Consider the following 25,466-nt stretch of genomic DNA (forward strand, 5'->3'; position numbering starts at 1 on the left):
GGCGGGGGGGAGGCATTTGGGTAGGCACAAAGCTCTCCCCTTTTAACTGACCTCTCTGCCTGAGGAGAAGGTCTGTTATCTCTTCAGCAATGAAGTCATTACCTTGTTTGCATTTTTAAAAGGGTAACATATAAAATAATGCGACTTTCAGCATGCTGGTTTTGATACTCAAATATATTGCTGGTGCCTACATGGTTTCTAATGTGTGACACTTACTTCTGTGGCTTTCCTCTACTTATGGTCAGGATAGCTACACTTAGTGAGAACTACTCACACACGTGAAGGTGTATCTGTCTGGAAGCTCGATTTTTTTTTTTTTTTTTTTTTTTTTTTTTAACCAGGATCTAGAAGTTGCCTTTGGGTGGGGTTGTTGGTTTGGTTTTTTTTTTCAATCTGACTTTCATTCCCTATAGAGCAGGTTGTCAGATCAGTAAATGATGGTCTCCTGAGAGCTCTGCTCTTCAGAAACTCAGCACAATTCCTCTGGTCATTGCCTGTCACTCTTCGCATAGCTGACTGTGGTGTAACCTGAGTATTGGTGACTGACTGGTGGTTTTTGAGTGGGTTTTTTTTTGGGTTGTGTTGACTGAGTCTGTCCTCCTACTTATTTTACTTGTGTGTTGGTGGGGAATCATGCTCGTGAGAAGTTTCCAGTGCTTCCTTTAACCACACTGGTATTCACTTCAGATTCATCACTAAATTTGTTATTCCTTTCTTATGAAGAATCAAGTCCGCAGGTTTTTATTGCAGTCCCAAAGCAGCAGTAAATGGTACAAATGCCAGGTACAATAAGATCTGCTTGGGCTTGTGCTTGGGCACTGGGGCTTGTGCTCAGACACTTGGCTAAATTTCTCATTTGCAAAGAAAGTTGCTGCTGCATACATTTCACTAATATAAAATCTAGCAATACTCCCACATCTACTGTCACATTAAAAATAATGAAGATCGATGAAACTTTAATTATCATATTTCTCCATTTGGAGGCATAGCTGGAAGCCACTCTGGTGGGCAGGAAATGTCTGCTCTCTTCTGTTCGAACAGAAGTAATTACTATATAATTCTAGTAAATGGAGAGAAACAGACCTTCACCTGCCTGGCTTCAGTTATATTCCCCCCCTACTGGCACCAGTCACAGTAAACTCCTGTGGCGAGTATGTATCCTGTTCCAAAAGCAATTTTGGCAGATGGCTGCCTGCTTAATGGTATACAAAGAATAATACCCTAAAAATATGGCTTTTGTATTGCATTTAAATAGCTCCTGCTTCCATTGCAAATACGATGTGCTCCTGGCCTTGTCTTTATGGAGGTTGGTACTGAGAACAATCTTTTGAGGTGTCATAAAAAAAAAATAATTTAAAAAATACTGTCGATTCTTGTCAGCACTTCTGGAGCTGCTGTAAATTTTGAGGATTGGCCATTTTCTCCACTGCATATCTGGGTCCTGCAGCAGTGTCATATTTTGGAAGATGTAGTCTCATTCCAAGCCAACACTGTTACGTGTCTGGCTCCTTACTGGGAGTTGCAGCACCATACTGGGTATAGTCCTCCTTAAATCTTTTTTCGTCGAATCACTGCTTAGATAGTAAAATACAGAATCCCTTTTTATTCTGTGGCTTTGCCTCACCACTGAGGTCTTTCAGTTTTGAAAAATAATAGCAGAAGAGAAAGTAAATTTTTACATGCTGTAGAAACTATGTGAAACCACGTTTGTTTTAGAAAAGCTATTTTAGTTGCAATTGTGCTCTGATATCAGTAAAGGGAGTGATAACGTATCTTCTTACAGGATTTCATGGTTGATTCATTGGGTTTGTTTGTAGTAATAGACAATATTCTAACTGATCAATTATATGAGCAGAAAACCATTGAGTATAGAAAGTAAAAGCATCTTTTTACATTCTAAGTTTTGTTTTAATATGTTCTCAAAAATCATTAATTATCTGTTTTTGCCATACTGTTCTAAGAAGTTCCATCCTCAGAAAGTCATTCAGGGGTAGTATCAGTGTTGCTCAAGTGCTCTGCTCCTAGAAATGCACATATTGGTCTGTAGCACTCATGGGTTTTTTCCTTCCAGTCCATGAAAGGCTTCCTTCTAAATTGAATGTGCATGTTTGTGTATGCACCACCTTGAAGGTGTCTTACTTTACCATTCATAAAATTATTTACTGTCTGCTCTAAAGCAGAAAGGACACTTATAAAAGTTGTCAGTCACAGCTTTTCTGCTATGTTGGGGAAGAGGAGTACGGGGGGTGGGAAAAGAATAAAAAGTGTAGTAGTACCAAAATGAAAACAGACTTCCAGGTTTCTCTTTAGTATTTCAAACAGCTGGAAGTCCAGCACAAGTTCCATTTGAGAATTAATAGCTTAACATATTCTACTAATGATCAGTGAGTTTCAGCTATTTCCTGACAAGCATTTTGAACTGACTCACTTGTATGCGCATATCCCATAATATCCTTGATGTATTTCTCAAAGAGGAGCTATTTCTGTGTTTGCATTACTCTTGCCTAAACCTGTTTCTCAAACTGTTTTGAAATCCCCATTGTATGTACAGCAGGAGGCTAGATAGTTGCAGTGTGTCAGACTTGGTAATTCCCAGTATCCCTCATCTTTAAAGGAAATCAGTTGCTAATGAAAATTTTAAAGGAATAGAGTAGACTATGTATATGGCAATTAATATTTTCAGTATTTGAATTTGTGGTGGCTCTTTCTCAAAATCTGAAACAAGAATTTAATTCTTTAATGAGCTTTGTGATATGAATAAAATCTTCTAAAAGAGCATCTGTAGCCTTAGGAAAACCAATGTGATGGAGCCAATGAATTATCTTTGTGGCGTGAATGTAAAACGTTCTCGCTGAGTGTGGCTGAAAAGAAATGGGTAAAAAATGAAACCATCTCACTGTTTCCTTTTTCTCTAGAATGACAAGTTCTCTTGCAGCAGCAAGTCATTTGTGGCCATTTCTCCGATGTATTGACATCATCTTTATGTAGTAAATATAAACTTTAAGGTAAACTGCTGTCACTCTTAAAAAGTCAGCAAGAATTTGAAGATATGGCATTTTGGTTTTTTTTTTTTCTAGGAAATATGCATGTCAGTGAGATGACACTGATTTAATTTTAGAAGGCAAAGTTTTGGTGAAAGATTATTTTGTTCATCTACCCAAGAAAACCTGCCCTCAGTGCCAGTTGTTTTCTGTAATCACTTTTAAACTTTCCTTGGAGCTGCCCCTAAGAAAATTCACAGTGTATGCAACTTATGCTTAGAAACCAGAATTTACAGCAAGGCTGCTTACATCCTTTTTTTGTCTCAATTTCCACCTCTACTATTCCAGTCTCCTCAGCTGATTTATCGTTGAGCATGGCTGAGAAGACAGAAATCTCCTATGGGTCAGCAGAGGTGCGAGGAGCAGTGGATCTGCTGCTGTGAAATAGCAAATCTGAGCTGGACTCAGATGATCTTGCTCCCGTGGCCCACTTGTGTATGAAGTGTGGAATCTCCCTATCCTTTTAAAAGAAAAGGTTGGCCTTGCCTTGATTCATATTTAAATAAAATAGTTTAAGCCCCTGTCTTCTGTATCAGTGTAGGTGCATTTTTGCTGCCCAGAGTAAGTCAAGTGGAATGAGCTTCAGTACCAGTTGTAGGAAGTATTCAGAAATGTCACTGGCAAATGTTACCAGCCCAGGCTCTACACCGGAGCAAGGCTTTTATCTAGACGAAATGGGACAGACTAAGGGGACTGTTAACTAAATGCAATCCAGTTTCACTATGAGCAGATGTTACTTTTACTTTCTGCTCAGAGCATCCTCTTACAGGTAATGAATACTTGAGAACAAATCTCTAGCTTGAGAAGGTACCGCTTAGTGAGCTGGCACCTTTTAGCTCCCCCAATCTAGAGGTTCAATGTGGCATTTCTGGCTTCTGTGCACATTGGTGCTCTTTGTTGCAGAGTTAGATGCCAGCTTAAGGGCTGAACCCCCTGTATTTTCTCTTCCTCCTCTTCTAGTTCATCACATGCTGGCAACAGCAGTCAGCTGTGGCTTTAGGCATCAGTCCAGTTCCAGACATAGTAGGAAAATTTCAGCTTTATAATGACAATCATTTCTTACCCCTCACAAGCCAGAGCAGAAAAGCTGGAAGTATGGTTCAAGTGATCTTAGTTCTGTTTCACTCTTCCCTATTTGAGGAGCAGCAGCATCATAAACAGCAATCAGTTAGCTAACTCCTGTGGCTCTTCTGAAGTGTGGTCATTACGTATTTAGTGCATAGAACAGCTTTTGGTTCTGCTATTAGTGTTTCTTTGAAATAATTCATATTTTGTTGAAGTTATCCTCTGACTGATACCCTGAAACTAAAATGGCTCAGAAGTAATAACACATTTTTTAAAAAAGTATTGAAACTTTACCTGCACGGGTAGTGGTTCTGTAGCTGTATTGCTGGTGCTATTTACGTTAGGTACCATTAATGACGCTTTGACCCTTCCTGCTGAATGTGCTGAAGACATACCTATGATTTACTCCTAGACTCTGATTATATCTGCATTCTTAAAGGTTTTTGCCATGAAAAGCAGTGCCTGGCTCTCAGGCGAAGGGTACAGCATGGTTTGCCACGTTACTTGTAGGTGCTTTTTAGGAGAGACCTGCTATACCCACAATGCGTAGTTCTGTGCTCACATCTTTCTAGGTATCTAGCAAGTCTGACAAATAATTTTTAGAGTATTTTTCACATAAAATACCTGGAATGACTTGATGGCTGTGTCACTGCTGTCAGCATAAGGATTTTAGCCTGATAGTAGATATGTGCTACGTGCAGAAAGGTGAGATGAGGTATATGGTGCCACTATTGCTGGGTCAGTATTGGAGGGAACTGAACTCGGCATGTTTTCTTCCCTGTCTTATCTATAAAGAGCAATACCTGAAGCAAGTTGTCCACAGAAGTGGTACCTGCCGCCTTCTGTAAAGGAAACAAGTACTTCTTTCCAAATGAAAGGCTGTTGAGCTACCCTGTGTGGTGTGGATGACTGAGAACCAAGAACACAGCGTGGACTAGGGAGCTGAGGTTTTGACAGTTTGAACTTAACCCTTACACATTGACCCAGGCAAATTCACCATGTACGACACTGGTAATACTCTCATCATGGCGATTAGACTGTATGGTGGCCTCCCAGTATGTGCTCTGGCTCCCTAAAGGAATCCTGAATGGTGTCTGCTTTGCCCCAGAGTGTATGCAGCTCACGGGTCCTGTCCCTGTGTTTTAACAAAATGTATTTTCTCTGATGTCCTGGAGATGAGCTGCTGTTTATATGATCCAGCATCTACTCAGGGATAATAGTATATTCTTGGAAGGTCTTGCAGGGATTCATTTTGGATGGATAGTTGCCTCTGGAATGCAAGCTAGGTGTAGTTTTTTTTCTTACTGGAATACAGCTGGCAATGATACACAGCTCTGAGTGTTCAGGTTGTTTTGACAGGAATGTATCAGAAATTGCTAAGCTGCTTAACTTCTGATACCACTCTCTTACTTTCTTGGGTCAATATCTTGGAACATGAAATATGAGTGGCCACTAGTGATCTGTGGGAACTTCTTTTTCTAAAAGCTCTGATCTGGCCCCAAAGCCGTAAACTTGAATTCCAAGTTTAGAAGAATACTCCGTTATATGACAGACAAGCCCATCTGCATTCTCAGTAAAATAAAATATTACTGGGACTACAACAAACACCTGCAGGATGTTACTTGCAGCACAGCTCATGCTCTGTCCAGAAATGCAATAGCCACGTGAGGAAAGAGAACAAACTGAGTCTGGGATGAAAATACCGTATTTATTGTATGAGGGAGGATCAGGGCAGTTCCCTACTTCTTCCAAATTGCTCTGCACTGGTGACACGTTATGTCTTGGATCTGCCTGCCTGTCTTTCTGCCCTAGTTTTAAATGTTTGCCTAAAACCAGTCTCTTTTTGCAAAGAATATAAGAACCTAATGCAACTGAATACAAGAAGATCTTGTTCCATAATGTGTTTCCATACACTAAAATATTTAACCAGTACTGTTCAAAACTGACAGCTGAGGAATGCCTGGAGGATGACAGATTGTCACCAGGATGACACAGGATGGGCTGTGTGTATGTTTTTAGTTAGAATGAGTCTAGAGCCCAGGGGTCTTAAGAAATGCAAGAAACTTGAAAATAATCTGTCATCCTGGCTAAGCCGTACGGGAAGGCAAGCACATTGTCTTGGTTGTGATAGTCTCTACTGTGTTACTCCTGGTCAGAATCAGGAGGATCTCTAAACTTTAGGAGGGTGTTTTCCAGGAGGTCATGGCTTGTGTAATGATTATGCACACAAGTCAGAAGTGTAGCTGATGCATCAGTAGTGTTGATGTACACATGCTCTATGTCCATTTTCCTGCATGCAGTGAAGATCCTTGTGCTGCAGTTGATTTTCTCTGAAGTTATTCTTAATGGCCTCCACATGGGATCCTTTTTTCTTCACATTATTGATGTGTTTTCTGATACAGATAGGCTTCCCTGAAGTGATCCTGCTTGTGTTGCTTGCTTTCTCTCAGAGCTTGTTATAAAATTGTTAAGGGTTTTCATGGTGTCTTGTATTGTTTATTTCTATAAAATATGAGCACTTAAAATGGAAAAGTAAAAGTCTTTGTATTTCCCTTCGGTCTTCTGCAATGTCATTGCAGAATTGAAAGGTTAGAGCGAAGCCCCAGTTCCTCCTCAGGCTTTGTCCTTTTGGACCTGAAGACAGATTTGCAAGCTGCCAGCTGATTGCGGGGGCTCTTTAAACAGGTGATTCATAAGCTTAGAAAGGGAAAGATTAGCACTCCAGCTTAAAGAAAATGTAATAGAATAAGGAAAGTATATTTTTAAAATATGAGAATACAGTAATATTATTATTATTATAGCTTAAAACAAATATAGCAAATTTTTTTTTAAATAGGTTGTAAATGATACATATCATATACAGTTATCTTTTTCCTTAATCTCTGATTTACAGCGTGGCTTTCCTGTAGAGGTTTATGTGGTGTGTAATACACTGTATATACTGAAGTTTTGATTTGAACCTGAATAACCTATATTAGGTTTGATCATGTGTGGATATTAAAATGGTTTACAGTAAGTAGTAATTAATCATAATAAATGACATATGTTGATACTAAGTTGTAACTCTGCTCAGTGCCCACAGTTGTGTTCTGATTTGAAGTAAGCTACTGCAGTTAAATTGAGTGCATATGGACAATTGGCTGAATTTAATTGCTTGACTGTTCAGCATTTGGTTTCATGGTACCACAGAAGCTCTGAGTACTAGTCTTTGAAAAATGAGGTGTCCAAAGTTTTCAGCTATTTATCTGTGTCAGACGTGGTGATGTGAAGTGTAGAAGACCTTTAGAGAAAAGACTGAGATGAAAAACCTGCTTTAAATCACTCCAGGGAGAGCTTCAGAAAAACAGAACCTAAAACAGTACTTCTCTATTTTCAAAGCGCTGTATGCAGGCATAGCTGCATGACTCTCATTAAGTTCATCTGAGTCGTGCAGCTAAAGCCCCATGCAATGTTTTGAAAATGTAGGAAATAAAAATGGTCTTAAACCAGACATCTGGGCTTCTATCCAGTTTTCCGGTGATAACTTCTGATGCATGCCGTTAATACAGCATCATCCATGGGCTAAATTAATTAACCTATAGAACTCTTTGCAGAAGCCTTATAGATCAGTTTTATTTAAAACTCAAAACAAAGCAAAAGAAAAACCCCAACTAACCCCAAAAAAAAAACCAAGCCAAAACATAAAAAACCCACAACAACAAAAAAGCCAAAAAGTTCAGTGCACTTTTCAGCAACCATTGCTAACCACAAGGCCCTTTTCCTTTTGAAATGTGTTAATCTTTTTTTCCCCTCATACTTTTCAATTGTCTTTTTTACTTTTTCCCCAAAGTTCTCAGAAGGTACTCATCTGAAGTCCATGTTCTGCTTCTGATTTTTCATGGTAGAGAGAAAGTGCTTTCTCTTTGCTGGTTCCTTTATCTTCAGTGAAGTTGTATACAATACACCTTTTCTGAGGTGAAGATGCTTTACTGGTTCCCTGTGTTTTGTGATGCTGACAGGCAGGTAGTGATGTTAGTAACTCTTTCAATGTTTAATATTAACAAAATTCTCAATAACAAGGAAAGTCATCTAATTAACTACTTCTAAAGATTAGAGGCTTCATGAGTGAGGTTTGGTTTGGCCTTCAAATACCAACAACTAAGCTGTGTGTAGTTAACTGGTTATTTTAAGAATTCAAGAAATGCAAGTAACTTAGTCATCACTATACTGCAGTCTCAAATATGTTACCATTTCATAAGAGTTATCAGTTTGACAAGTTTTGCGTTAATCTCATATAAGTGTGGGAGGAATTACTAAAAACGTAATAGTGAAAAGATGAGCTGCTCACTCTGGTTTTACACAACTGTCTTCTGTGGCTTTTTGGAACACTGGAACCTAATAAATTGTCTGTAATACCTGTAGTTTTAGCAAGCTGATGGCAATGCATGCAGAGCAAGCTAAGAGAAACACTTCTGTAATGGCTATGGGCAAGTAGGAACACTCTCAGCCATGAGAAATAGCTTGCAATATGCTTTTGTGGCATAGTTATGTGTTGGGTTTTTTTTTAAAGTAGCCAAGGTATAAATTAGTTTGCAGTTCTGAATTTGCTTCAAGATATATGGTTCATCTGGGTAAGGCATTGGAGTTGTTGGTTATGGCTGAATCTAGTGCTGTGTTGAGAAGAAGCATTGTGCTGGCTTAGAAATAACCTTGAAAGGTTTTCAAATTTCCATACAAAGCAAAATCACTTCTCCATGGGCAGTGTGTTAATTCCTTATTTGAGACACCTTGTCATTGAGTGTAATTAAAACCTGTAACTATCAATATTTTTTTCTCTTCTGTTATTTTTTTGAGGAAAACTAACACAGCAGTTTTGAGTACAGTATCTTGTTTTAAATGTAATTTAACCCGCAGATTTATCCATAAGAATGAATGTGTGTTGATTTTACAGTTCAATAGTATACATACATATGTCATGCTGTGAACTTGCCCCATAAAATGAATGCTCTTTATTTGCTGTGCCAGGTGCTTTGTTCTTCATTTTTTGCTCTTTGGAAACTCAGAGTTCCCAATGCTCGAAAGTATTCGTATAAATTGATTTCTTCAGAGAAGTGCCTTGTTTTATGAAAAATTACCCAACAGTAGCCCTGGCAACTCCTCATTTCCTTAAATCTCTGGTTGCATCTCTAACACTGGGCAGAAGGTAGAAGCTTTTATAGAGTAAAATAACCTGTTTTCTCATGCATGGTCTATTTCTTGGTATCTGAGCTTGAACTCTGGAAACATGTAAAACAGTTGCACTGTAGTTCTGGGGGCAGGATGGTGATTTCAGTTGAAGGCTGAAATAACTTGTGTTCTGTTTCAGCAGCATAAAAAAATATTTTGACTCCAAAGAGGGTGTGTTGATTGTGGGGTAAGTGAGATGATTGAAATCCAGCTGTTGTAGCTCTTAGTTTAGAAAATATTTCCTCACTTATCAAATCCTCTTCCCTTCAAGAAGAAAACAATCAGTAGTCTTCAAATAGGACACTGTAGTGTCTGAGCAAAAGGCACACGTGTTCACTCTAGAACCTGATACTAATAAGACAAACAAGGTAGAGAATAGCTTCCTGGGAATGACTGAAGGTGCCGAGGACCAAACCATTGCGAGTCAACTGCTTACAAGAGACTTCCAGCCTAATGCAGTCCAGAAATGAGCTATATCATACATACAGCAGTTGTGTGGCTGGAGCTTTTCCTCTGTGTGTTGTTTTGAGCACTGATGGGGGAAAAAAAAAAAAAAAACTTTAAATGGCAAGATGACTGATGCAAGTAACGATTTGCCATGTTAAAATTATCTGAAGAGCGAACACTGTGGCAGTGAAAATAGACTGGATAGTGTTTCTGAGGATTAAAGAAGACTGAAAGAAATGCTTGGTGTTAAAAGCATTCATTATATTTAATAATTTATCTGAAAAAATGGCTAAGTTACTAAGGGTAGAAGATCCAGTACGTAAATTCTGGACATATTCCCCAGAAGTGTTTGGACATGGCTGTATGTCATGGTACGTTCTCTGTTGTTAGAATTGAGCAACTGAGACAGATCGCAGTGTAAAGTGGTTTAAGGTTTCTTCTAATATCTGAGTAGTGCAAGTAAAATAATAAGCCTTTTCCCCCACCTTTCAACCTTCAGTGCTGAAATCCCTGAGTAGTGAAGTGAAGGCTATTTCTGACATCTTCTTTCTCTTCATACAGTCATCCAAACTATAAAGAAATGTTCCCTCGCACCGTACAGGCTTGCCTACACAAGGAAGTTACAGTGGTTTGACTGCGACGTGATTGTAAATCCGCTTAAATTGGTTCCAAATGTTCTGTCAGCATTCTAAGCCTGATTTCAACTGAAATGATACTCTGGATAGTTTGTTCTGCAGACTTAAAACTTGCATTTAAATCGAGTTGATTGTTGTGCTGCAGCAGGGAAGACATAGTCTTAAATGAAACATAAAGTCACTGTCTGTTGTGATACCCTATTTGGAGCTGAAATGACTCTTTATGGAAAAAGTGCTCCTGAGCGACTGGGGGCTGGGAGAGCCCCGTGCTATACAAAGGTTGTTTGCTTTGTTGAATTCTAAATGGGTCATTGGCGTCTTTTGAGGGAGCAATAGCTAGGCTGTAAATTTCACTTCTTCCAGAGAGCTGACTACTAGGCTTATAGATGTGGACCGGCTGTGTCCATATTGCTCAGTGTTAGCACCTGGAGAAAGAGTGGGTTGAGTGTCTTGTGACCCTTTTGTACTTGGTCGGGGTAGACCAACTGTGTGGTTTGTGTGGGTTTTTTTTTTAATTTTGAAGTGCTGGAAAGAATGAGGTCTGTGTTTATAACATTAGCGAGGTCTCATGTTGTGGATATAGGGCAAGATAAGAGGATATTTGAGGGTACTAATCCTGCCAAGATAGCTTAAAGAACTGCATGGGGTGAGGGTGCCAGATTTCAGCCTAGCTGTGGGCTGTATGCAGTGGAAGATGTTTCATAGCTTAAATGTTTTTGCCACTGAAGAAGTCTTTCTGATGCCTAGATTAAAAGACGACTTCTCTTACCTCTTAGCAGCATTGTTTCGAACAAGTATTTTTTTTCCCCATCCTAGCCTGAAAACATCTGTAGGTGATCGGTCTGGGGTACCACTGTGTTTCATTGCTCACCAGTCCTATTCTCTAGGTAGCTAAAATCTGTTGTTACTGAAGTGTTCAATATTGCTTATTAACCAGCTGGTTGAGTTGTTGAAATTTGAGGAGAGGCATCCCCTCAACCTCACTTGACTCACAGGTGTCCTGTTCCTGATGTTCCTTCCCCTTGCTAGTCAGATAGATCCTAAAAAATAAATCTATCAACTGCTGCACTGGCTTTCTGCCTCATGTAAAGGCTTGTGCTTGAGCTCAGTGTTTTGAACCCTACCTAAAAATCCTTGTCGAAGGGTATCGTGCTGCAGGATGTTTACAGGGACTTACAGGGAAACAGGAAAAGTGCCAAGAAACAGAGTTGTTGCAGGATACTACATAGGCAAGGCACAGGAGTCTTGAAGAATTCACAGAGCTGGATATCTGCAAACACTGGAAATTGCATGGTTCATACTCGTCCCCGGGGCTGGGCATGTATGCACAGTTAAAGATAGGCAACTAAGTGGGATGAGCCATTGGCCTGAATGGGTACGACTGTCCTAATACTCTTATGCAAAGTTAGCATCTGCTGTTCTTTCTGGAATTGAGATGCTCCTTCAAAGAGCTGAGTGCTTTCTCCACTAACCAAAATCTTATGAGGGCTGCTGCATACTTCCAAGGAGAAAAGAAACAGTAATACTTGGAACCGAAGTCTCCTCGTACAGGTGAATACTCTTCTTATTTCCTGGTTGCTTTCCATTTACACTTTGTGCTGGGCTGGTGGGTTTTTTGTTTGGTTTTTTTTTTAATGATCTTAGTGTGTCTCAATGCAGATGTTAAATTGCTACATTCTGCACCAAGGAGAACTACTTTTTTAAAGATATATGCTCTTCCTACGTAGAACGAGGTGAGAATGGGATAGGAAGAAAACCATAGCTATGATTTAGTTGGACAAATTTTCGTGTAAGACATGGTTTCTGTAGAGAAGAATGTCTTTTGGAGCATCTTCTATCTTCTGAAGAGCTCACTGTCTCAAGAATTCATTAAGAGGGAATAAATTTGCGTCTCCTCTGCATTTAATTCATTTGACTTGCAAAGGGAAAACATCTGTTTATCTCTTCTTGCACTCCTTAGGTGCTTTTCTGCACCAGATTCTAGCTCTGAAGCACAACTACTGTTGGAGGACTTGTACAGCAGCTAGAGACATGTTGTTTTGTGTAGATCAGGTGAATCACCATATGGATGCTTTCTGTGCATATTTCCCTGCCTCCCACTGTCCTCTCTACTAAAACCTAGCAACACTCATGCCTTTTATTGTAGTTAGTTTGTGGAAATTCTACTCTGGATATAAATTCACTTCGTTTCTCAAATAGCTTTGGGGTCTTGTACAAACAGCATTTTCACAGTTTATACGTATTTGCCTAGTTTTCAAGTAAGCCTGCTTTCAGAGGCAGTTTGCTGGTCGTTTGTCATGAAGGGTTTTCACAGCAGGCAGGTAATGGTGCGAGTTAGCTTGCTCTGGTTAAAAACTCATTTGCAAAGTGCTGTGAAAGTAAGAATTGGTTTGTAGCATACCTCGTCAGTCTGCCATAGTCTGTCCTTTACTACCCAGCTCCTTTTTAGGGGAGTCATTCATAAAAAGAAGCAGTGTCTGCTGCTTGCTTAGTGTAGTGGGTCAGTGTGCAATACCCTCCCAAAGCCACATAATGAACTCTTGGACTGGATTCAGGAATCATGTGAATGCATTGCTCCGTTTTATGAATGTCTAGGTTTTTCTTGTCTAAGGTATTTTTCCTAGCTACTTTGATTTTTCTTTGTACACAGCTCTATCAGAAGACAGCGAATGCTTTAAAGAAACACCAAGAATTTCTTTGTATGTGTTGCAGTGAAAGACAGCTAATTGCTTTCCCAAAGAAGTTCAAACATTAGTCCTACAGTGAGAAGTACATCAATAGGTAATTTAACAGTAAAACGATGGCGTGTGCTTAAATGCGCTGCGTATTTTGGCAAAAGATGTTTAGTATCTAAGTCTTAGCTTTTGCCAGCATGTAAAAAAATAAATTTAGACTTAAATTACCAATTATTGACTGTATTTTCCACGAGAGGAGTGGCAAGGAGAGCAGGGCAGAGACCTTTTGTGTGCAAGTCTCTGAGCCTTTAAGGATGGGGTAGCGCATTTAAAAGCAGCTGTGTAAAAAGAAAATAAGTCCTGTCTGTTTTTAGATTGTTCCACTGACCAAGAACAGGGTTGTATTAATAAATAAAAATGGAACAAATGCGAGATAAATACTAGGGAGCTTTTTAGATTGCATTGTGTGTCCTGGTAGTTTTGGGCTAGAATGTTGTCTCTGTGCTGCGATGCTAATAGGGTTGTGGGTAATGAGAAACATGGGCTGCTCCTGGGATTTCTGCTGTAAAGGTTTACTCTTGTCAGTAAGACAGAAGGTGAGCTGCAGTTTCTGTAGTGGTCTGGCTTTTCTGTTGCTAATTTTGCTCTTTTCCTTGGGTTCGAAACTGTCAGAATACTTCATATGAAGTTCCTGGATAAAAGTAGCTTAATGCAAGGGCTTACAGAGACTGAATTTTATTTCATCAGGAAGAAGCAGGGAAAACAGACTTGCAAGGGGAACCTGGCAGTTCGTGTAGCCATAATAGGGAATCCTGAGGGGGCTGCGGTTCCAGACCTAAAATGACCTTGCTACAGAACTGCTCCTATTACACTTAATTCAGCAGCTCTGCAGAAGGATTGCTTTATGTGGTGACAAGAAAAGCAAAATCTGTGAACCTGCGTTTGTAAGTGTAACATAAGGGACTTCTGCAAATGAAAGTAAGAAGGGAAAGGATTGAAGTGAAAAGTCCTGTAAAATAGGAGCTGAATAGTGACAGTCAGGGTCTCAGTCACCACCAGCTTTATTCAGTCAGTACTGGGAATGCATGTGGTCCTTGGAAATCTTAAAATAGTTTTGATTGCTATGAGACATCGCCTGGGTTCATATCCAAGAAATACGAATGCACAACCGTATTTTTAGCTATGTTAAATGAATATTGATCTCCTTACCACTTTTTATCCTAGTGCCCTTTTCACTGTGTGCAGGAATAAGTGAATGCGTTTGTATGTGGATCGGAAACTCTCTGCGTCATTAAGCTTACATATAGGCTAAATGGAAACCGCCAGCTGCACAATGCTATGGGAAGAAGGAAAGTAAGAGCAAAAGTAGTACCATTTTATTGATGAATTACAACAGTCTGTGTAGTCCTTTTTCTAATTCAGTTGTTTCTTCCTCCATCCTGATAACGTCTGTCCCTAAAGAGTTAGTGCTTCTAGATTCAAAGAAATCTTCACTACATGTTTGTGTTCTTGTGATGCTATCCCAGGGTACTACATAAATGAGGTCTGGGTTTGGGATTTTGTTTTCTTTCAGCTCACTGGATGTGAAAACAGGATACTATGACTTTAGAGAAACAGACTGCTCGTTAGTCACTTCAGGGCATGTACATGTATGTAACAGAACATGTATGTGTTACAGTAAGGCCAGCTCCAGCTTGAGTAGGACCAGGTGTATTCCACCATTGTCGCACAGAGGTACAGCTCCACAAAGATACAGAGTCCCAATGTGGGTATTTAGATACTGGTTTTTAACATTTCCACTCTCTCTTTCCCAAATGCATCCAATATTAGGTTCTTTTTTTTTGCATTTTATGTGCTGACTTCTGGGGCCAGATTTGTGTTAAAACTTCTGGTCTCTGTATGTTCTTGTTTTGGTATGAGAGGTGTTGAAATATTTTGGTTTTACAGGTCTTTGATGTGCTTTATTCAGGCTGCAGTCAGCCCTCTTGCACATTCCAGATGTGAAGAGCCTTGATGGGTTCCTTCCCTTTCATTGCTCTTACTTGGGGAACAGTAGTAGCATCCTTTCTTCCACACTTCACTAATATTCCATTTCAAACACTGCTTTTCTTGCTTTCTGACATGATTTTTGTTACTGGTTTCTCAATGCGTAGCAAAATTTCAGGTGGATAAATTACCTGAAACTGCTGATGGCTCCTCACCTATTAATATAAATAGTTAAACTTACATCCTTTTTTTATCCATTTATTTCAGCACTAGAGAACAAATTAAAAACAACAAACCCAAAGCACTTCTATTACTTTATCATTGGTTAAAGATACCATTTAGCTTCAGAAAAATCACCAGGTCATTTAAAACCATGTAATAGCATGTCCTTATCTTTTTATGCAAGATGTGGGTCAATTACACAGTTGTGAAAGTTGTATCGAGACCAGTCTAGAGTGATTACATGCTGAGGAGATACCGTAAATTCTCATTAATACATGACAAGCTATTAGTAGTCATATTGTACTTCCATTTCACAGTGATGTATTAGTACTCAAGGGCTGTTAAAGAAGTTGATCAGGCAAATCTGAGGGGAAAAAAACAAACAAACAAAAACACAGCCAAAAAACCCACCAATAAAACAAGCAAACAAAAAAACCAACAAGCCCAAAATGTTAACATTAGTGAATTGGCTCCAACACTGCAGTCACTGCTGCATGTCTTCCATGTCAATGGAAACCTGTCTTTACAACTGCTCTCTTTTTGCTAAAGGAGTGTTAATAGCAGTGTTTGTTTTGTCAAAGAAGGCTGATGGTGCTGGGAGTTCGTGTCATGAGATTCCATTGCCCAGCAGCAGACAGTGGCCTGCCATGATGTTTCCAGCTTGCCAGCCAAGCAGCTGAGCCCACCTGGGAGAATGATGTAGCCAACAAGCTCCTGCCTTATATCTGCTCAACAGGCATCTTCCAGCCATCTCAGCCTGACTTCCAGCCAGAGCGAGACACTCTGCTGGCTTTGTAGGATAATGATGGTGACTTCCCAGCGTCAACTGTCTTGATAATCTTGCTCTGGCTGTGGTTTGAACTGCCTTGACCATGCAAGCATGCTGAAACTCTGCATCCTGATAGGTCTTGACTGAACTGTCCTGAGCCGCGTTGTCTTTTCATTTGATTTTTAAAAAATCAGTATGTAAGTCTTGTCACCTCTAGGGTGTCACACGTATACATGATGAGGCAATCCTAGGGTAGCAGAGTCAGCTTTCTTGGTGCTTCAGAAATCTTAAGGAAGGATGAAAAATAAATTCAGAACAGAGCTGACTGTTTGTAAAATGGAAACGTTCTGAGGAACTACTGTATTTAACCACATCTTTTGGCAAGTACATCTGCCTTTGGCAACCCAGGCCATTTCTAATCACGTTATCGTAGACTTGCTTCTGCAGCAATTAGTGTGCTGGGGAAATACTAAGTCCCTGGAACAGAGCTGGAGAAATATCCTGCCCTTTCTCTACTTGGTTTCATAAGATTAAAAAAAATGTCAGATTACAGCTCTCTGTTAAATTTGTTCTAATGGGCTGCATGTTCATTTTACCAGTGATGTAAATATTAAATGCATAATTTGGCATACTGATTAGTTGTTCGTGTAACTCAAGGAACACAAAAAAAAACCCCACCACCCCACTGTGAAGAAAAGGTTTGCTATGTTCTGATGAGGTTTTTCTAAACACAGTAATTGGTATATCAGGGCCAAATGTTACTGGAAGAGGCAATCTTCTCATGTCGTAATGGCTAGGTCCTTTGATGTATACTGCATAGTCATCGGCAAATGCGGTATCATTCCACAATGCTCAGAACTCCTGGGGCAAGAAACGTGATTGTTATCTAATGGTAACCACTAAGAAAAAAACAGAGGTTTACCAATTCTTATTTAATTCTAAAGCCTTCAGAGTTATTCTGAGGATTTAAACTCTAAGAATTGCTATTCTTTGTAACCACGGGATGATGCTTCTCTTGCCCCCCTGTGCCCTCTCTCCCTTTTGTTCTGCTCTGTGCTTTCCTCTCCTGTTGAACGTTACCTGTGCTTAGGAGGAAGGATGTTGGCAGTTGATGGGTTAGAGAAGAGGAGCATGGAAACAACATGTATAACGAAGAAATCAAATTTTCTGCATTTGCCTCTTCTGTAAGCAGAGAAAGATGAAGCTGATAAAACCGTGCTCTTTAGTATGCCGAAATGTAAACTATCTATCTGTAGTCAGCAACAGAAGAAATAACAGCTGTTCAGCTTATTTAATAAATTAGTGTTTAAAGCCAGGAAATCTCTATGGTATTGGTTGCTTTGATATCTATTTATCTGACCAAGCTTTGCAGTAAATGCATAGGGTTTTTTTAATGAGACGAAAGCAGCACAAAACTTCAAAAATAATTGTTAATACTGGCAGAGAAGTTTGGAGATTGTTTTTAAGCTTAAATGGGCACTTGCTTGTGGTGCACAGGCCTAAGAGCAGATGCTTTTTAATTGACAAATATCCATCGGTTTTCAGCAAAGAGTTAATAAACAGTGGGGGCAATAAAAGGAACAAGGGAAATATTCATTGGCAAATCAAGTGAGTCTCAGGCAGCCATGCCTACCCTGTCAAATCTTATTAATAAGGCTCTATATCTATACTGTAAAACTGGAGATGTATGTTCTCTAATGAAGGGATTGTTTTAAGGCTTTGTGTGTTTGAGCAGAAATAAGAGCCTGGCCTTGAGAGATGTCTGTAATGAGAGATTTTTAATCAGGATACATTATTAGTGAACTGCACAGGAGGCACACAAACCTACTTTACTAGGAACTGCAAATGAGCCTGTTTGGTAAGAACATGCGAAATATGTATGTTCTGAGAGAGGATATTTTGAGAATTTAACTCATTTCTGAACAGTAAAGGCATCCAGTCTGGCTATAATTGGTGCCTGTGGCAATTGTTGATACCCTGACTACATTACCTTTCTGTGCCCTTTAGCAGAATCGGGAAAACATTTCTAATACTTGTTAAGCTGTCTATTATCAAGGCATCATAAATATACACGTTTAGAATAGATGATTTGCTATCCCAGTGCCTTAGAGCACTTAAATAAATTAGTTCCTACTATTTCAGGTGTTAATGTTGCGGTAATTATGCATGAAGCAATAATGCAATTAAAATTGCCTTCCAACTTGCTCAAGTGGGAATATTTTTTTTAAAATAATACTTGATTTTTTTTTTTCTCAAAATACACTCTAGAGCAGGTGGATGGGCTCTGTGGCTCAAAACGGCAGCGTGGGACTATTTTACCTCAAGATCCTCAGCTTGCCTGCTGCTCAAGTCAATATTAACCAAGTATTACCATCTGTTGGCTTTTGTTGACCTCTGGAAGGAGGCAGCAGTCTGATTTTTTTTATTCTCTTTTATTTTTTTTTCCCCTTCTTTTCCCCTTCTCTAGTGGCGAAGTGCCCACATCACAGCTGGTATCGAGTGCTCCAGCGGTGGGGTTTCTTATTTAAAGAATGCAGCCACACTTCAAGGCATGGGCTGGTTTTCTGTTTGCAACATGCTCCACTTTCTTTGTGCACAGTACCTACTGGTTTCAGATGTTTGCAGTATCCACTATAGTAAAGCACAGCAATATATCAACCCAGATTTCAACCTTCAGTTTGAATTTCTTTGCATTTAAATTGGACTTCTTGTTCCTCGGGAGAAAAATAGTATTTTGTAGCGGAGTTACAAATAACGGTTTTCCAGCTTTTTGGCAGCCAGGTAATAGTTAAAGTGAAAAGGTTTCTTTTTTCCAGCCAGAAAAGTGATTTAATAACTTTGGGTCCATTTGTTCATAGTAGTACTGGAGTTGAGCCCTGCAAACCCCTGGAGCTTGGCAAGCCAGGCAGACTTGGCAAGTTTTCCTACCAGTTTACCAAGTCTGAGTCAAGCATGGGTTGTTGCAACTTCAAATATATTTAGTACACTTCAACAGGAACATTAAGTTGTAGGGTTGGTTGGTTGTTTTTCTCCTTGCTAACCTTAGAGTACCGTACTCTCTCTACAAACAGCTGGTCCTTAAACCATGCGTGACAATTTATGGTTTGCGTTAAATTAAAAATAAATGTATATTTTACGCAGAGTAGCTGATCTACTCTTGACATTAAGATACTGAAGTAGTATATGACATTCCTTTTGTCAGTTGACATGTGATAATGTGGAAAAGACAAGCATAGCTGGTTTTTTTTAGTGCATGGTAACTGTAACAATCTTTGCCCTCTGCTTGGAGCTTGTGGTGCCCGCAGAGTTGCATAACTGTTGGGAATGTGCTCACATCTATTTTCACCTGTATGGGTCCTGCCAAAAGAAAAATAGTTCAAATTTGGCTTTTGTACATTGAACTTTCTGAATGTTAGTTCTTGCCCACCTAAATTATAGCAGCTTTGAAGTAAGGAGAAAACTTCTGTAGAAAATTCTTATGTTGAAAGATGCTGCAGAAGACTAAAGATGGTAACACCTAGATATCTATTTACCACAGTCAAACACATCCATCTCAATGTTCTCCTCTATTCATTGACTAACCTCAAGGTGATTTTAGCAGCGTCTTTGAATTCTGCATCACCCAATTGTGGTAGGGTAGAAACTTGGAATAGAAAGAATTGGGTTGTTGAGGGGATAATTCCTCACTTGTACTTTGACAGTCTGTCTGCTGCTTTGTAAGGCATCTTAACAGCTTTGCTTTTTCCATGTTTTATATGATTGTGTCTTCACTTCATTACTGCTAATATTTTTATTGAGAAATGTGAATCTAAGATGTTAGCTTTGCCTCGTTTGGGACTCTTCCTCTAGCCATGGGCCAGCTACAGAAATTCTAGCTGCTTTGTTCTACCCTCTTGATGGAAAATCAGAAATGACTGTTGCTGGAGGACTGGTTTTGGGAAGTTATGGTTTCAGAAAGCAGTGGTTTCCTAAGTAGCATGAGCCAATGTCATAAAAGGCCTCAACATTTGCTACCAAACCTTTGAAGTTTGCTTTGCCCAATGTGATGTAGAAAACCAAGCAGAGCACAGGCTGAGGTTGCCAGCTAGACAGGCAGGCTTCTGACTTGTGAACTATTGATGTTTTCTAGGATTGCTGCCCTCATTCGTAGTTGCAATTAATTACAAGAAGCCTGGAGATGATAAGCGCCATTGATATATATCTGGGAGTATGCTTATTTAAAGCTCTGTTTCTTCCTAGGGGAAGAAACCCTCAAGTTCCTTACCTGATAGTCCCAAATTAATTATGGTTTCTTTTTTGAGACCTCAGGCTTTGTTCCCGAGATCTTTCATATCTTTCATTTCAAGAGCTGAAGTTTACAACTGGTTGAAATACTCCAAGTGTGAGAGTGAGACTGGTCAGTAGGCTACTTCAGGCCATTAATTAAGTCCTTAGGGTGAGATTCAGAGAGCAGTGATCATTCAAGGTATCAATATAGTAAAAGTGATGAAAAAATGTTGGGATGTAGAATGTTTCTTCCTTCTGTCCTTTTTCTGGACAGAGCTGGAGAGGTGGACACTTACATGCTTATTTAATTTAAATTAGTGCATGATTGACAATGTGAAAGAAAGAGGGAAGCTTTTGTATCAGGAAACTGGAAGAGTGTTTTGCAGTTTATACTAGGGTGGTGCATTTCAACTAGATGGAGATAGAATGAAACTGCTAACCCTTAAGAGAGCTTACGAGGGCGTTTCTGAACTACAAGCTGCAAGAAGGGCAGCAGGTATAGAAAACCGCAAACTTCAGAATAACGTAGAGTAAAATCAATAGAAACTCCCTACTAGAAAGAGCAGCAGAAGGTTTAAAAAAACATAGGAAATAAGTTTAAATAGCTGGCCTACTGTGCAAGGCATGTCTATAAGCAAATGAGTTAAGATCAGCGTCATTGCTTCTCAGTTGAACAGTGAGAGTGCAATAGAATGATGATTAATTTTGAACAAGAATGGTGATATAATAGATGCAAGAACAGCTGTAGAGGGTCAGAATAAGACTTCAACTGACCTGGTCTCTGATCTTCTGTTGAAAAGTGGTAGTTCTCTGGCAGACTCATCTGGTCTCCAGCTTTTCTTAAATATTTTTTTTCCTAATTACTTTTTGCATCCACAACATTGTCTGGCAGACAGTTCTATAGATAACCATATATTGTGTGGAAACAAATTAACTTTTAGCATATAATGTAATGTCTTGCAGCAGTGCCTGTTTGAACACCTATTTGTTATTCTTGTCAATGTTACAAATATTTTCATCTTCTCATAAGTTGTCTCTGTCCCATGCTGAAGAGTCCTAGACTATATAGTTATTGCATCTGTGAAAACAGTTGTAGGTCTTGATGCAGTCTTGTTATCTTCTCTTGTCTTCCTAATTATTCTATATCCATTTTGGGTGGGAGCAGAGAAGAGATCAGATGACATACAGTTAACTAATTGTTATCTGAGGTGTTTTGCTAGGGCACTAATACTGCGCAAGTGAGCCAGGGAATAAATGAAGCTGGTAGGAAAATGCTGCTATACATGACTGGCAGAATGGTGTCAGAAAAGATGTCTGGCAGTGAGTGCCATGGGCTCTCAGGCAGTGAGAAGGGAATAAGCATGGGCCTCATTTGACTGCTTGGCAATACCTGGTGCACCCAAGTCATCCATAGAATCATATAATCATAGAATGGTTTGGGCTGGAAGGGACCTCAAAGATCATCTAGTTCCAACCCCCCTGCCATGGGCAGGGAAACCCTCCACTACACCAGGTTGCTCAAAGCCCCATCCAACCTGGCCTTGAACGTTTCCAGGGATGGGGCATCTACAACTTCTCTGGGCAACCTGGTCCAGTGCCTCACCACCCTCAGAGTGAAAAATTTCTTCCTTATATCTAAACTAAATCTCCCCTCTTTTAGGTTAAATCCATTGCCCCTTGTCCTATCACTACACGCCCTTGTAAAAAGTCCCTCTCCAGCTTTCCTGTAGGCCCCCTTTAAGTACTGGAAGGCTGCAATATGATCACGGCGAAGCCTTCTCTTCTCCAGGCTGAACAGCCCCACCTCTCTCAGCCTGTCTTCACAGAAGAGGTGCTTCAGCCCTCGGATCATCTTCGTGGCAGTGCAGTGTGAACTTGTAGAGTGAACGTAAGATAAAACATGTTCAAAGAGGAGGGGAATTGTTCACACACACAATGTTGAATCAATTTTGAATGGAGTGTCATGTGGAAAGCCACAGCCACAAATCCTTTGGTGTCTTATTAAGTGCAATGATTCACATGCAAACTGTTTCTGGATGCCCTTAAACTGCTGATTATTCTTTCAGTTTGAAATTTACTTCAGAAAAGATAGTTCTTTCCTTTTGTTCTTATGTTCTTTCCTAAGCTTCTTTCAGTGCCCACTGACTGAGACAGAAACTCTGTTCCAACCCCATAAAGCAGTTCTTATTTCAAAAAAGCTACTTAAACAAGATAAGTAGTACGCTTAAGGAAGCTAGGTCCAAAGAAATCATAGAATGGTTTGGGTTGGAAGGGACCATAAAGATCATCTGCTTCCAACTCCCCTGCCAGGGGCAGCTACACCTTCCACTAGACCAGGCTGCTCAAATGCTGAAAAGAGTTTCCCTATGCACTCCTGCGTACAGCAGTCTGCTGGGATCGCGGCATTACAGAATGTCTTCAGCTGGAAGGCAGCTTGAAGGCCATCTAGTCCAACCTCTTGCTTTAAAGTAGGTGAACATTAAATTCAAAGCAAGTTGCTCTGGGCTGCCCAATTGGATTTTGTAAACTTGTAAAAGGATGGAGACTCCACAGCCTCTTTGGGCAATCTCTTCCAAAGTTTAGTTATTAAATTGATAGTTTATTAGATAGTGATGTTTACAACATGTAGACAGTAAATTTGTAGTGTAATTACAGTTATGATTATGTACCCGATAAGTTAGTATCACTGTAATTCTGGGACTGTAAAAATAGGACATAGAAGTCAACCAGAGCATCCATCAAAACCCACTTACCTTGAAAATTCTGGCCTTTGCTGACCATGATGGAAACTGGGTTGACTTCTGGCTTCAAGCATGTTAATTTGCCAGCAATAAGGATTTTTAAATAGTTTGAGGCCATTTATTTTTTTAGAGTAATGATGCAAATACAGCAAATTGCTCCATCACCTGAATATTTTATTTTAAATAAGTAATACTCTGACAGTATTTAGAATGTAAGATTTCAGAAGAGAGCAACTGCCTGGCACTGCTTATAATCATTTTTAGAGCATGACAGGCAACTGTCTCCAGATGGTGGTCTGTGTTCCACATCCTTCTCCTCTGCTGTAAATGGAAACGTGTACTGCAGTAGTAATCTAAACCTTCTTGTAACTTGTCTTTGTTTGTTTCAGCTTTGGTTTGCTTTCGTTAATGGATTTTCTGGGCAGATCTTATTTGAGCGATGGTGCATTGGTCTGTACAATGTGGTAAGTACTACATGTTTTCACCCGACAATGCTCAGGACTTGTATGTTACTCTGTTGTATCCTGTTTCTCACAGGTAAGTGTCTTGGATGTAAGTCAGGAAAGGTGAGTTCATTTGTAAAAGCCATTTTGAATCCACCCTGAGGTAGAGAAAAAGTTCATTTCCGTGGCGTTTTAATTACAAAAATAGGTTTGGCAAAATGCCTTGAAAATATATGTTTAACCTAATATAATCTCCATAAAGCTCTGCAGCTTTTAGATGGAAGTTCGTTTTTTCTTTAAAGCATCTTTGGTATTTTATACTGAATATTTTGCTGACTCTTCAAAATAGATACAGAGTCTTAATCTTTGAGGGATTTTTTGGTTTTGTTTTTTCTCAGACTCTGTAACAGTTAGATGCTCTGAGAAGTGTCATGCAGGTTCGATTTGTCCTAGAATTAGGTACAGAATGGAAAGTGGCATCGCTATGTCACCAACGTTTTTCACTTGAACCAAGAGCAGGAAGTGTCCAGGAGTGATTTCTGAGTTTCATTGTGCTCTGCAGAATGCTACACTGCCACATGGCTTTATCACTGTTATTAATAATATTATTTAATCAATAACATTAATTAAAGTCTGGAGGATCTCTGGGATCAAGTTCCATAGTGTATCATAGACCTGTGCTGGTGTTTTCAACAGTGTTTGCAGCGTTACTGATGAGTGGCCTGGTGTCTGGATTTATAAGCCATTAGGACACTTTGTCAGTGCTGAAAAATGCTTTGCATTTCTCTTCAGAGGGAGGAAATTTAATTTTTTTTTCTTTAAGCAGACTCATTCCAAATATATGGTAATACAGAAAAAGCCGGCAAATTATCTCTGTCGCTGAGTAGTATTAATGGAAACACTTAACTTCTGTCACATTAATCTTAAAAATGATGGGACAGACCCTCATATTCCAAAAGATTTCATATTCTTCATGGAAAATACTGAGGGATTTTTTGCTTCCTTGATTCTCTTCACCCTAATTTTCTGACTGTTACTCAGTCTGTCATTTGTGTTTAGATATTTCCATCTATTCTCTTTAAACCTGTTTTGATGTATCTACCTACCCTACATTAAAGCTCGTGGATGAAACTCATCTTCTAGAATCCGTGCAGTAGAAATTAACCCTTGTTTTGTAAGTCAGTATTTTCAAAAATTAGAACTGGTCACGTAGACTCATGAAGAATCAAGTGCTGGTAGGATATTAGGGACTTCCACCATTTGAAGACATTAGATTTTTTTAAATGGTTTTATCTCTGTCATTCTCTTCTGTGCAGATTAACCCCTTTTTTTATTAATAGTCTCATTAAAATATAAGTGCAGGAAATAGTAGCGTTGTAATTGCTGCTTTTGCACTGGTTTACCTTCATAAACAAAAACACTGGAAGATTTACTTCAAGTGAGAATGTAAATGCCCCAATAAACACAGGAAACCTGAGGAAATACCTTTGAGCTGTATGAGAACGTGCCCTTTTTTGGAATATATTGGACCAGTGGTCTTAGTTTCGGTTCCTCACCCCTAGCCTGCTGCCACTTTAACTGTCTGATTTATCACTTTATGAGCAAAAGAAGTGCTTTCCCAGCTGGATCTAGGGATGTCATTATTGATTTTCACTCGTCTCAACTGCTCTGTGTTGCTCTTTGTCTACTCCTTGACTGCCAACTTGCTGCTGGTGGGAACCACAGCCCAACTTTGCAAGCATGTGTACATGCTAGAAACAGTTGCTTCAAGCTGCTTCTTAACGTCAAGAACACTTCTCAAACTGTGAAAAATATATGTATGTATAGGATTAGAAATTATTTTTCCGATATAAACTGTTAATGTGAAAGGAAGTGAATGAAGTTTAGTATTCAGACAAGCACACTGCTGGTATTTTCACTCTGTGCCTGCGCTGCAGACTGCAAGAAATGTGGATACCCAAGCTGGCTTTA

General features: G+C 39.5%; 1 protein-coding gene across 3 annotated transcripts in view; it reads left to right on the plus strand.

Moving 5' to 3' along the window:
* ATP8A2 (ATPase phospholipid transporting 8A2) overlaps window positions 1-25,466 on the plus strand; it is a 350,180-nt gene that overhangs the window by 214,298 nt on the left and 110,416 nt on the right. For 2 of the 3 annotated variants that reach the window (XM_086613205.1, XM_086613213.1), the window contains exon 28: window positions 23,442-23,516. The exons of the other annotated variant lie outside the window; for it this stretch is intronic. In XM_086613205.1, coding sequence (XP_086469331.1) covers window positions 23,442-23,516 — 75 coding nt within the window. The remainder of the gene's footprint in view (window positions 1-23,441; window positions 23,517-25,466) is intronic. 3 annotated transcript variants of the gene reach the window in all.

Source organism: Tauraco erythrolophus, chromosome 1, assembly GCF_009769465.1.
Source record: "Tauraco erythrolophus isolate bTauEry1 chromosome 1, bTauEry1.pri, whole genome shotgun sequence".
Taxonomy (NCBI): domain Eukaryota; kingdom Metazoa; phylum Chordata; class Aves; order Musophagiformes; family Musophagidae; genus Tauraco; species Tauraco erythrolophus.